The sequence below is a fragment of the Pteropus medius genome, unplaced genomic scaffold, assembly GCF_902729225.1.
Source record: "Pteropus medius unplaced genomic scaffold, Ma_sr-lr_union100, whole genome shotgun sequence".
Lineage (NCBI taxonomy): Eukaryota > Metazoa > Chordata > Mammalia > Chiroptera > Pteropodidae > Pteropus > Pteropus medius.
The window spans coordinates 8,817,936-8,830,022 of record NW_024351729.1 but is presented as its reverse complement, the minus strand read 5'-3'; the positions used below and the strand labels follow the sequence as shown (position 1 = coordinate 8,830,022).

The 12,087-nt window shown below is 35.9% G+C and overlaps 1 protein-coding gene across 1 annotated transcript; it reads right to left on the bottom strand.

Annotated features, from left to right (window-relative positions):
- Positions 1 to 428: 428 nt before the first annotated feature.
- Positions 429 to 11,881, bottom strand: CUNH2orf69 (chromosome unknown C2orf69 homolog). The gene is made up of 2 exons (XM_039844349.1): positions 11,409 to 11,881; positions 429 to 3,257 (listed from the first exon to the last, which is right to left on the bottom strand). Exons 1-2 carry the CDS (start codon positions 11,736 to 11,738, stop codon positions 2,430 to 2,432), a joined length of 1,158 nt encoding a protein of 385 aa, XP_039700283.1. The 5' UTR covers positions 11,739 to 11,881; the 3' UTR covers positions 429 to 2,429.
- Between the last annotated feature and the right edge of the window lie 206 nt (positions 11,882 to 12,087).

The window sequence follows — 12,087 nt, the reverse complement described above, 5'->3', positions numbered from 1 at the left end:
CATTTCTTTACTAACATGCTGGGACTGTTTTGTTTGTACTATATTCTTAGTGCCTAGACCCTCCTTGCCTTGGTGGGTGCTTAGGTACTACTACTACATGAATAAAATGAAAAACAGATCACACCATATTCTAACCAAGTCTCTTAAGGAGAGCTAAAAGAATACAGATACCTGATGAGATTAGCACAAAAGGAAGAACTCATTTTTGAGAGATTTTGTTCACTTGGAACAGAAGAAGTGGAAATAATGCAGACTTGTGTGGAGCAATATAAAGCAGATATATTTTAAAAGGAAGTTTCAAAGTTGCTCATTTGAAAAAAACATGGGGGTCAATGAAAACATACCCAAATTGGCAGTGGAAATAGCTTCCTTTCAAATAACAGTCTGAAGTTTTAACAAATCTAATAACATAAAGCATATCCAAACACTTCTGTGGATTAGATTTAATACAATTGTACATTCATGCTGTGACAGTAACAACTTTAACATTATTTGTATGACTACTTTTCTCCATTCATGACAAAAGGTATAATCCAAAAAGATACACTAACATTTACAAAAGTTTTAGACAAATGTGGAGAACAAATTTGAAGTATTAAAATATTTGAATATGGGTCACTTTGAATATATTTCATTCAAGAAATACTCTTCAACACTATCTCATTTTGATGCAGTGGCAGTTCCAACTGTCCAGTGAGATTAATATCCATTCAACATAACAATTATAATGAAGTAGTCACATGACTAAAGAACCTAGATTTTTAATAGCTCAGATTTTTTAATGAATCCTGCTGAAAAGTCCTATTTTTCCATTTTAATCCTGTAAAACTAAATACCTTTCCTTCCCCCCATTAGAGCATTCAGTAACAGCAATTTTACATTAGATACACATGAATTTAACCAAGGATTACTAAACATCGAAAAAAGCCATCTAATCAATTATGTTGCTTTAAGACACAGTAATAAGATGCTAGAATCAGGCTGACTTGTTTCCTTGTTGGGAATTTTTGGTCTTGGAAAAAAGTTATTTAAAGAAACCAAAGCAATATATAAAGCTACTTTGTCCTCAAAAAAATATATAACATTTAGAGAGACTACTCTAGTTCGTACAATTAAGGGATATTATCTTTAAGCATTTGGTTAAGAATTCTTTATCCTAAGTCTGAATATTTGGAATGTATAGAGTCATTAAAATATTTTGGGGAAAAAATAAGAAATTAACATTTTAATTATAAATTTAGGTCCTCTGGGTTATTAAGATATTGTCTTTTTTCTTATTCTGAAAGCAGCATGTTACTTGCATGCTTTTTTCATGTCCTGCAAAAACTAATTATAAATATGACCACTCTTTATTGCAATTACACAGCTACATTTCAGTGTTTGTTGATATTACTTTGTCAATGTATTTTATTTAGGTCAAGAAAAATATGCAGAAGGAACCTCACCCAAATCATGTAGCAGTATTAGGCAAACTAAGTTTCTGAGTCAAAATTAAATCATTTGTCTTCAACCTTTTCCTTGTAACTTTTCTATAGCAATATAATTTGCATTTTGGCCAAAGAATGCTACTTTCTTTTGGCAGACAAAAATGCTTCTGGAGAAAAAATGACTTAGACCTGTATATGTTTCTTTGTCAACAGAGCACTAACAGAGGATTATATATTTTACCTAAGTTGATCTCTTTCAAAAGACTGATACAATAAAAAGATTTTAAATCTGTAATATATTTGTATCCAATATACATACTTATGTTCAATTTAAAACAATTTTCCCAAAAGAACTGGTTTTGGGCTGAGATCAAGAAATTCCAAAATGTCCAGAAGTGAAAATTTAGCCAGAGTGCTTAAGTGTAATGTTTTTAAAAAACTTTATACTACTACACATTCTTGGATATTGGGAAACAGATATATTTTGACTCTCAAAACTCTTGGTGGCACATTAAAGAATGATTCCACGAGTTTATAAAACATAAAGGCAGGGTATAATTTTTCCAAAATGATGGAAAACGTAAGGGTGCCTTTGCTTTGTTTGAAGAGAAATAGTGTTTCTACTCAAAAGTTTTCAGTGCCAAAATATCTAATTACTGTTATAGTGCCACCAAAACTAATTTTAAACATTACTCAGAAAATAAACTATTTCTAATAATTACCTTTTATAAGGATTATACTGTAACTTTCATTCTAAAGGGTCATTATTATCAGGATCATCACAAACCATCTTTTAGATTTCAAATGAACTAATTCTAACCCAGTCCAAATTAAAAACTGTTCACATTCACAAGGAATACTATTGCACATTACACTCATTTTAGGAATGTGTGCTCCCCACCCAAAATGGAAAATGCTTTTTTGAATTACATCTCATCTGAATTTATAAAACAAAGTGCTTCTGCTCTTCCAATGAATGAGTACATTAATATTCTTATAGTGTTAAAATACCTCATGAACCCTGAAGTGATTCTCTATGGAAGGAGCTTCCTTTGCAAAATGAATTTGGCTAGTCACCTGCATACCAAAATCTCCAAGTATCTGAACAAATTTCTTGTGCTCCTTTCCAATCCAAGATCTCATTGGATCACGTACTTGGTAAGGTGTTACATGGGTGTGAACAATAATGCCTGTTTGTGCAAATTCTTTCAAGACTTCTGGATAAGTAATCCAAGTATTGCTTCCTCCAGAATGACCACCATCCAGCCAGTACATTGTTCTTATGCTTTTGATAAAAGCATCTATGTTCTTGTCTTTCTTAGCTTCTTTCAGTTCAAAAAGCAACTGATTCAAAACAACACATCCTTTACTGAATCCAATTAAAGTAAAAGCAGCACCATTTAGTGATGGTGGATAAAAATTCATGGCCGACTCATCAAAGTTTTTACAGGTTCTCTCTTTTTCTCCCTGGCAACCATTTGTAGTATGAGAAGAACTGGATCTACAATTAGATGTTTTAGAGTCCTTATTTAAATCATTCACATTCTTCTTTGATAGCAAACTGTTCTGACTTAGGTTAAAAGCATTAACTAATAATGTATAAAGGTGCTTAAAAGCTCCAAAGTCAGTACTGTGTTCTGGAGCACCAAACATATTACTTTTCACGAAATTGTCATAGCAGCTGAATTTGTGCAAATGCATTCGGGAACACTTTATCACCCAAATATAACTATTGGGGAATCGTTGGACTAAAATGTTAGCAACATTTTCTAGACTCCAGTTTTCCCACTGGTAATTCTCAGGATGACGAGTCATAATTTCATGATAATTCTGAAAGGTAAGAAAGATGAAACAAGCATTAAATACACATTTATATAAACCTATTCCTGCAAAATAGTTTCTCATCTTTACTGAGGAAGTTGGGAGGTTATGACCTATGATTAACATACTATAAAAACTAAATGTTATTTCTGGTTATAAGATTTTGAACAAATCTTCAGTTTAAGCCTCAAATCCATCAAAAGACAGGGTTATAAAGTAAAGCTAAACAGCACAGTAGGAATTTAAATAATAAAACACTTATTTCAAGATTATGGATATTTTTAATAAATTTTACTTAGTATACATACAATCTATTATTCATAACACATTAACAACCAAAACAAACATTTGGTTTATTATGCTTTTTAACCAACACAGAATTTAAAAATATTTTCCTATTAAAACTGCCATCCTGCATTCCTCCCTCTTTGGATAACTCTAGCAACGTGAATCCTGTTTGATTTCAATTTTTATTTTACCAAGCTGCAATGAACGTTATAGAAAAATCTTTTGACACATCTGTGATTACATTCTTAAATTCCTAGGTATGGAAAAACTAGATTATAATTTAATACTGTCTTCCAGAGAAGTATATATAACTTTTATCTTCATTAATTTCATAGACACAGGAATGATACTCTAGTTTGTATTTACTGACAATTTGAAGTTGAAATTTGTTCATATATTTATTAGCCATCTGGATTTCTCCTTGTGTAAGTTCATGTCTTTTACCTCTTTTTAATTGCATCTTATATTTATAAGTATTCTATATGTATTAATAACTTTTTGTTTAGGTTCTAAGACATGCACATAGATTTTATTTTCCTTTTAATTTTTATTCATAGTTTTAAAAGAAAGGAAATTCAAATTTATTTATTCTATAAAATCGATTAGATACCTGATTGGTTATGGATCAGAACAGACTAAATTCCTGCCTATGTGGAGCTGACATTGTAAGTACAGAAATACACAACAAACAACTCCATTAGTAAATAGAGCAACATTGTCCAACAGAAATATAAGCTACACAAAATTTCCTAGTAACTAAAAAAGTTAACATGTGAGAATTATTTTTAATACATTTTATTGAGCCCAATATATTCAAAATATTACTTCTTCAACCCATATAAAAAACTACAGAGAAATTATTACATTTCTTTTTCTTACTAAGTCTTTGAAATCCAGTGTGTATTTTACACTTACAGCGCATCTCAAGTTGGATGCTATATTTTCATCAGAAATAACTTAATCTGAATTTAGATTTCATAAAATTTACTGTTGAAAAAGTAGATTCACATACTAAGCTGTTCAAACACACTTAAAACTTTTCCAGGAACTGACTTGAGAATCAATTTTTAGATTTTTTTTTTTAAGTTTTTAGATTTAAAGTTACACACAATTAAAAATTTAGTTCCTTGATTAGACTAACATTTCAAGTGGTCGACAGCTACAAGTGGCTAGTGTCTGGACAGCACAAAACAGTAGATAACAGTAAGTGCGATGGAGTACAATAAAGCAGGGGAAAAGGAGTGCAAGGTTTTAGAGAGGGCAGGGCAGGAGATTATGTAAAACACAGGTGGTCTGCAATATGATGACTGTTGAGAAGGACCTGAAGGAACTGAGGAAATGAATCATGATATTTCAGGCATAAGACACTGCAATTGCAAAAGGCCCTGAAGTGGAAGCATGCTTGGCATAACCAAGGTACAGCGATGAGGCCAGAGGCGTTCCAGCGGAGTGAAGGAGGAGGAAAAGTCATCACTAGGGAAGTCATATTGCTGGGAGGAGGGTCATGCTGATCATGCCTTGTAAAACATTGTGAAGACTTGGGCTTTTGCTATGATATGACAGTCTTCCGCTGTTATAATTTGTGTTTTGAAAGGATTACTACATGTGAAGGGGTAACAGTTGAAGCAGAGGCTACTCAAGTATAACCCTGATGTGAGAGAAGGTGGTTTGAACCAGAGTGGTGGTAGAAGCAAAGGCGGTAAGAAGTGGTCAGATTTTGAATATATTCTGAAAGCAGAATCAACAGCATTTGCTGATGGATTGGACATAGGGTGTGAGAGAAAGAGAAACTGGTAATTTTTCTTTATTCTTAAGTCATATACTCTATAGCAAACAGTTTTAAATGTACCTCCCTTTTGACGTAGTAATTCCACTTCTAGCAATTTATCTCAGTGATATACTTATATATGAATAAATATTTATGATATTTATTTATGCTTCGAAAGAATGAGACAGCTCTATGAGTACTCCTATGGGTTGTAAGATAAGAGCTAAAAAAACCCTTGTATGCTATACTACCATTTGTTTTAAAAAAAGTTTGCATCAGCATAGAATGTCTCCGGAAAGACAGAGAAATTGGTAACAGTGATAGCCTTGGGGAAAAAAAATGGGACTCTAGAGGGAATGGGATTAAAAGAAAACTTACTTTTATTTTTATTTTTTGCTTTTTTTTTTGTATTTAAATGCCTACAGCACCAAGGTGGTCTCCCATCTAAGTACTAACCAGGCCTGACCCTGCTTAGCTTTTGAGATCAGACAAGATCGGGCACGTTCAGGGTGGCGTGGCCATAGACTGAAAACTTACTTTTCAATGTACAATCAAATAAAGTAAACTTTTGGCAAAAATGCACATTTTTTTTCTATTTAAAAATTAAAATAAATGCTACAAAAATTCAGTTTACATCCAAAGCTACAAAAAGATAGAAAAACCCTCCATAAAACCACCAATTAGAAATAATCGTTATTAAATTTTGGTGTCTAGGATTCTAGTTTTCTTTAATATACATACACATATAAATATGTATATAAGAGAGTATTCTTCTCCCCCTACAAGCTTACACATGCAGTTTTCACTTAACTATAGGCATGATTCAATACCAATATAAATTTGCATCATAATTTTTAGACTTCCCATCAAAAAGATTAATATCAATTTACATTCCCACTAGAAGTATATAAGAGTGCTTATTTTCCCACAACCTGGCCTGCACTGGCTATTAGCAGTAATTTTTAAAACACTTTTGCTACTATGATAAAATATCTTACTTTTAATTTAATTTGCATGTTTTAATTCCTAATCAGGTTGAATATTTTTCTATGTTTATTGGCAATTTTCTTTTTTGTGTGTTAGTTATCTTTTTATGTACTTTGTCAGTTTTCCCAATAGGATGCTCGAAGTCCTTCTTAACACTTTGTAGCTTATTACTATTAGTAGTTTATCATCTATATTAAAAGGCTATCAGTTAACTTTTTATGGATTATGCTATTGCCTTCTGCACATCCAGATTTGTGATAAAATTATACTAAAGTGATCATAGGAAGCTTATATCTGAAAGGGCTCATTTAAATCCTTTTTATAGCTAAGGAAACTGAGGTCCTAGAAACTATAGTTATTTATATCATGTAGTTATCTAGTTAATGAGCCAAAATTAACTCGAGACTTTATGAGTCTCAATCTCTACCAGGAGGTAGTAAATCTAAAAACTTGGTATTTTCTTCGATTCCTCCCATGATCAGAGGGAGAAAATGCTTATGCTAAGGAACTGTGCATACTAAAATGTAAAGATGGGATTCTTAACTGTTGTGTTAAAGCCCAGATCTGAGAACAATGGATAAGCACTCCCATATTTAAAAAAAAAAAAAAAGACACCAGACATCCTCATAGGACCTGCTAATAAGTAGCCAAAACTACCCAAGGCCAATCTACAAAAAAGGCTAAAGACTTTGGGAAGAGAGAGTTTCTTTTGAGAGAATTTTCATCCCAGTTGGGAATGCAATGCATTTACTCTCTTTGTAGGAGTTAAGAGGTAGGAGCATGCTTCTCATCATCCCCAGTGAGGCAGATGGCAAGAGAATCTCTTGGAGAGATTAAGGGATGTTTATTCCATAGGCAAATGCCTGCTAACCTGCAAAAACTTACAGGCCCACCCTATACTGCTAATGAAGTAAAGGTACAAAGGATATTTAGGAAAACGTCACACATGTCTCCAAGAGTATATACATTTATGATAAAGATTTAAGCTAGATGGACTACTCTTAAAGCAGTACGAGAACTTTATTGGGCACAAGCTGTACATCCATCAAAAATGGGGCAAGGGGACATAAAGCTTTGTTGAGCATGAAGTGGGCATTTCAAGTAAGCTAGCTAGAAGGATCCAGCCTAAGAAGAAGGCAGCCTGACAGAGCCCTAGGGTACATGGCCAGGTGTGAAAAAATACAGTACACACACACACACACACACACACACACACACACACACACACACACACACGCACGCAGTGTCTCTGTCCCTGATTCCTGGCACAGACCTCCTAAAACCCTTGGAATTTCCTGGGTGATAGGAGCATCTCTTTTCTAATGAGGTGACTCTTGATGGGCTCCTGGAGAGGGGCTAGTCACCAGAAAGAACAAGACATGATCAGAAGTTTAGAACTTTCAGCCCCACTACCCATTCCCCAGAGAGGGGCTGGAAATGATGATAGATCATGACTATCCAATGAACCCTTCATAAAAATCCCCAAAGTACGGGTTTGAATAGCTTCCAGGTTGGTGAACACATGGAGGTGCTAGGAAAGTGATGTGTTCAGAGAGAGCATGGAAGCTCCACACCCATTCCCACATACCTTACCCTATGCATCTCTTCCATCTTGATGTTCCCAATTAATGAAAATCTAGGAAAAGCAAAAACTATAGTGAACAAAAGCAGATCAGTGATTGCCTGGGACTGAGAGAAAAGAGACTGACTGAGGTGGGGCATGAGGGTACTTTTTAGAGTGATAGAGATGTTACATAACATGATTGTGGTGTTGGTTACATTACTATAATATTTGTCAAAATTCACCAAATTGTAAGCTTACAATTAAAAAAAAAGAAAGAAGTATAATTCTATATCCTGAGGCTTTATAAAGCAAGATAACTCAAGAAAATTAGAAAATGCCTACTTAAAAGAATCCTGATCCCCCTCTAAAATCATTACTGATGGATAAGAAAAACATCAAGAGGTACCTAATATGGATTACTACAGCCTCAGCTTTCCTGTAATACAAATGATAAAAGGACAAATATAGAATAAAAAAGGATATACAACAAAAAATGAATGCAAAAGGAACATTAAGAAAGAAATGGTAATTAGGATTTAAAATTACATGGACAGCCAGATCCAATTAATATCAAATAATGAATCTGTGTTAAGATGAGGTGAAGCTTCTAATGATACCAAACAAAATTCTTTTTGGCCCTATTCTGTTCAATACTTATCTAAAATAAGAATAAAGATATAGAAAGAATGCTTAATCTCACATGATACAAACTCAAATAATGGTTCTTAAAGGATCAATACACTAAAAAGATGAGCTGTAATTAACAGGGTAATTTTCCTATGGATAAACATAAAGCGCAAAAGAATCAAGTACAAAAATATGGATGAGAAAATCTGAGCCTAAAAGCATTTCATATAATACTTGCCAAGACTTATCAAACACTTCATGCAATGTTCAAATCAACTTCCATACATTCATTCATTCAACAAGTTATCTGCTGAACACCTACTACATGCCAATCACTAAGCATCATAGATATATCAGTGAAGAAAACAGACATAAATCTTAAATTGTAGAAGACAGACAAAAATCAAAATGAATAACTAATATAGTAAGTTAAATAAATAAAAATTAAAGTTAACAGGGATCCTGTGCATATGTTTGATTATTAAATAGGATGATCAGAAACGGTCTCCCTGTGAAGGCAACTTTGAGCAAAGACTTGACAGGTAAGATAATGAATCCTATAGGTATCTGCAGGAAGACTGTTCCAGGCAGTATGTTCAAAGCTTTTGAGGTGAAGTGTGCCTAACCATGAGCCATTTGAAGAAGGCTGGTGTGGCTGGAACAGAGTAAAACAAACAAAAAAGAAATAGTCAGAAAAGCAACAAGCTGGAAAAAAGTAAAGACAGTGAAGGGCCTTGCAGACCATCAAGAAATCACCTAGCTTTTATTTTCCCTGAGCAATATGGGAAGCTACTGGAGAGTTTTAAGCAGAAAGATGTGTGGCATGATTTGACTTACATTTTAAAATGATGATTCTGATCATTTTTAGATGCATTAAAAGGGTGAAGCCACTTTATTTGTTGATGAATTAAGATATGATATGTGAAAGAAAGGACTAAAAGATAACTTCAAGATTTCTAACTTGACCAACTAAAAAGGAAGTTTCCATTAACTGAGATGAGGAATACTGCAGAAAGAACAGGTCTAGGGGCAAAGATCCAGAGATTTTAAGTTTGAGACATCTATTAAATATTCAAAATAAAATATTGTGTATGCAATTGGTAAGACTAAAGTTTGGGGAATATGTCTAGGCTAGATAAACAAATGTTGAAGGTCGTGAGAGTACAGGTAGTAAGTACAGCCACAGACTGAAAGAGATCACTCAAGGAGTAAAGGTAGAAGAAAAGTCCAAGAACTGAGCACTAGGGTACCCCCAATAATTAAAAAGGTCATCCGGAAGATGAGAAGGAATTATAATTCAGTGGGTATTCACACATTTAATCCTCACTGATATCCCATAAATTATTATTCTTATTTTATAGTTGAAGATGCAACTGACCAGAGATTTAATAGCTAAAAAGTGCAGAATCGGGGTTCGAACCTAGGCAATCTGGTCTCAAAGCCTTTTGATGCATTATCCTCTACTCCTTCTCTAAAAGATCTGGATTTTCAGATCTTTCATACTCTTCATCAATCAACAGTATATCACTGTCCAAAAAAACTAATGGAATCTCAGGCTACATAAAGAAATGGATGATGTCAAAATGGAAGGAGGTATTACCCTAACTGTACTTAACATTTTTTAGACCTCATCTAAAGATCTGTACTTATACTCTGGCTGGCACACTTTAAAAGCACTTAGTAAGTGCTAAATGAAGGTTAGTTATCATACTATCATCATCATCATTATTATAAATGCACACAATAGTAGCTGGTTCACAATCTGGAAGTCACTATCAACAATGTCATGCTGTTTTCCCAAACTAAAGAAAAGGGTATTGATTGAGTAAATTAAGTTTCTTCTCTTAAATCTGAATGCTAGTTTTTTCATAGTATTTATTAGCAGTTAACTAAATCAATTATTTTGAAGATGAGAAAAAAACTACAGATATTTTAATCATCATTTGACTTGGGGCAAAAAGTTTTTAAGTATATCATTTTAAAGCATCAATTTCGAAAACAATACATTAATACTGTTCCATAGTATAAGAAGCACATCTAGCCATATTGTAGCTTTACCTGGCTACAGAGTTCTACCCGATAGAACTCTGAGTGATGGAAACGTTCTCTGGAACCTTCTTCTGTATTTGTGCTGTCCATTACAGCACACACAAACCTTAGCTGCTACTGAGCACCGGAAATGCAGCTAGTAAGAAGAACCAGATTTTTAATTCTATTTAATTTAAACTGCCATAGAGAGCTAATGGCTACCCTATTAGACAACACAGTTCTAGATTAAGATCTTGACTGAGGCCCAGCTTTCCAAGACAACATAGCTACAGTTATATGCCTGCAGCTATAAAACTGATAATAAAGAGAAAAATCACACAAAAAACAAAAGTACACAATTTAGGTGAACATCAAAACACTGACATGCTTAGCAATTACTGCCCATTTCTTCCGCCCACGCTCCCTTTCTTGGGGTTACTGAGTGGCATACCTTTGTAATGTTTTTGTTGTTGTTGTTTGTTTGCCTGCTTTATAATTACTGCCAGTGTAACACAATGTGCCAAATTATTTTAAAAGCCATGTCTCCTGCCCTACCCCACCTCACATACACCCCTAAGAGAAACCAAGTTATAGAATGAGTAGCCATTATGTGTCTCATTCCTTCTGTGTTTCAAATTCTACTCTCCTGGGAACCTAAACTGACAGCTAGCTCTTCGGAGGTCTTAACTCTGCAAGGATACCGTCCCTCCGGGGCTTCAAGAGGACGGGGTCAGGGGTGTGGAAGCGGCGGTTTGGATTTCGGGGAGTAACCGAAAAGCCACCTCCGTGACTGCATGTGTGGTTGTGTTCTGGCGAGGCAAGAAACCCGGCACCAGCTCTGAGGAGAGACTCTAGGGAGTTCGCATACGCACAGGTGCCCAGGCAGGCCCCAGGTTACCTGTACATCCCCGGGGAAATAGAGAACGTGATGCTGGGGCTGCGGCTGAGGCCCCTCCTTCGCCCGGTCCCCAGAGAGACCCCGCCGTTCCGGTCCCTCCGCTGCTGCCACGAGCAGGAGCAACTCGTTGCTGCGCTGCGGGTCGGCTCCTGGCACCGTGGACAGATGCAGGCACTGGCGGTCCTCGTCGGAAGGGGAGCATCGCGCACTGCTGCTGCCGCCGCCCAAGTTCATGGTTCCGGCCTGAAAGCGTGAGGCGGCGATTCCGAGTCCGAGCTGCGGCAACAGGAGCAGCAGCCGCGGCGACCGCAGGAGCCCGAACTCCCACATGGGTTGCAGCCGCAAGAACGGTTGGCGGAGAGGGGAAGTCCTAAAGGAGGGACTTCTACAGGACACCCAACGGTCGGAGGGAGCGGCCCTAGGGGGAGTCCGCGCAGGGGTGACGACGGCGTCAGAGGCCGACGTCTGCGCGCAGCGTGCGTAGGGAAGGAGGGGTGTGCGCGAAATCAATCTCGGGTTCCCGGACTGGGCAATGGAAGGGCGTGGCCCGATGAAGGACGTTTGTGATTGGTGGATTCTGCCATAGCCGGGAAATTCGAACGGAAGTTTGGGAACGAGCCGAAAGAGAGCAAAAAAACACAGAATGAGCTAAAGACACCCAGCAAGAAGGCTGGCAGTT

Bases quoted from the DNA above. Each gene is read 5' to 3' on its own strand.
- CUNH2orf69 (XM_039844349.1), bottom strand. From the start codon at position 11,738: ATGTGGGAGTTCGGGCTCCTGCGGTCGCCGCGGCTGCTGCTCCTGTTG. The intron at 3,258-11,408 runs GTAACCTGGGGC...CTTACCTTTCAG, and splicing joins ATTTCCCCGGGGATGTACAG to AATTATCATGAAATTATGAC.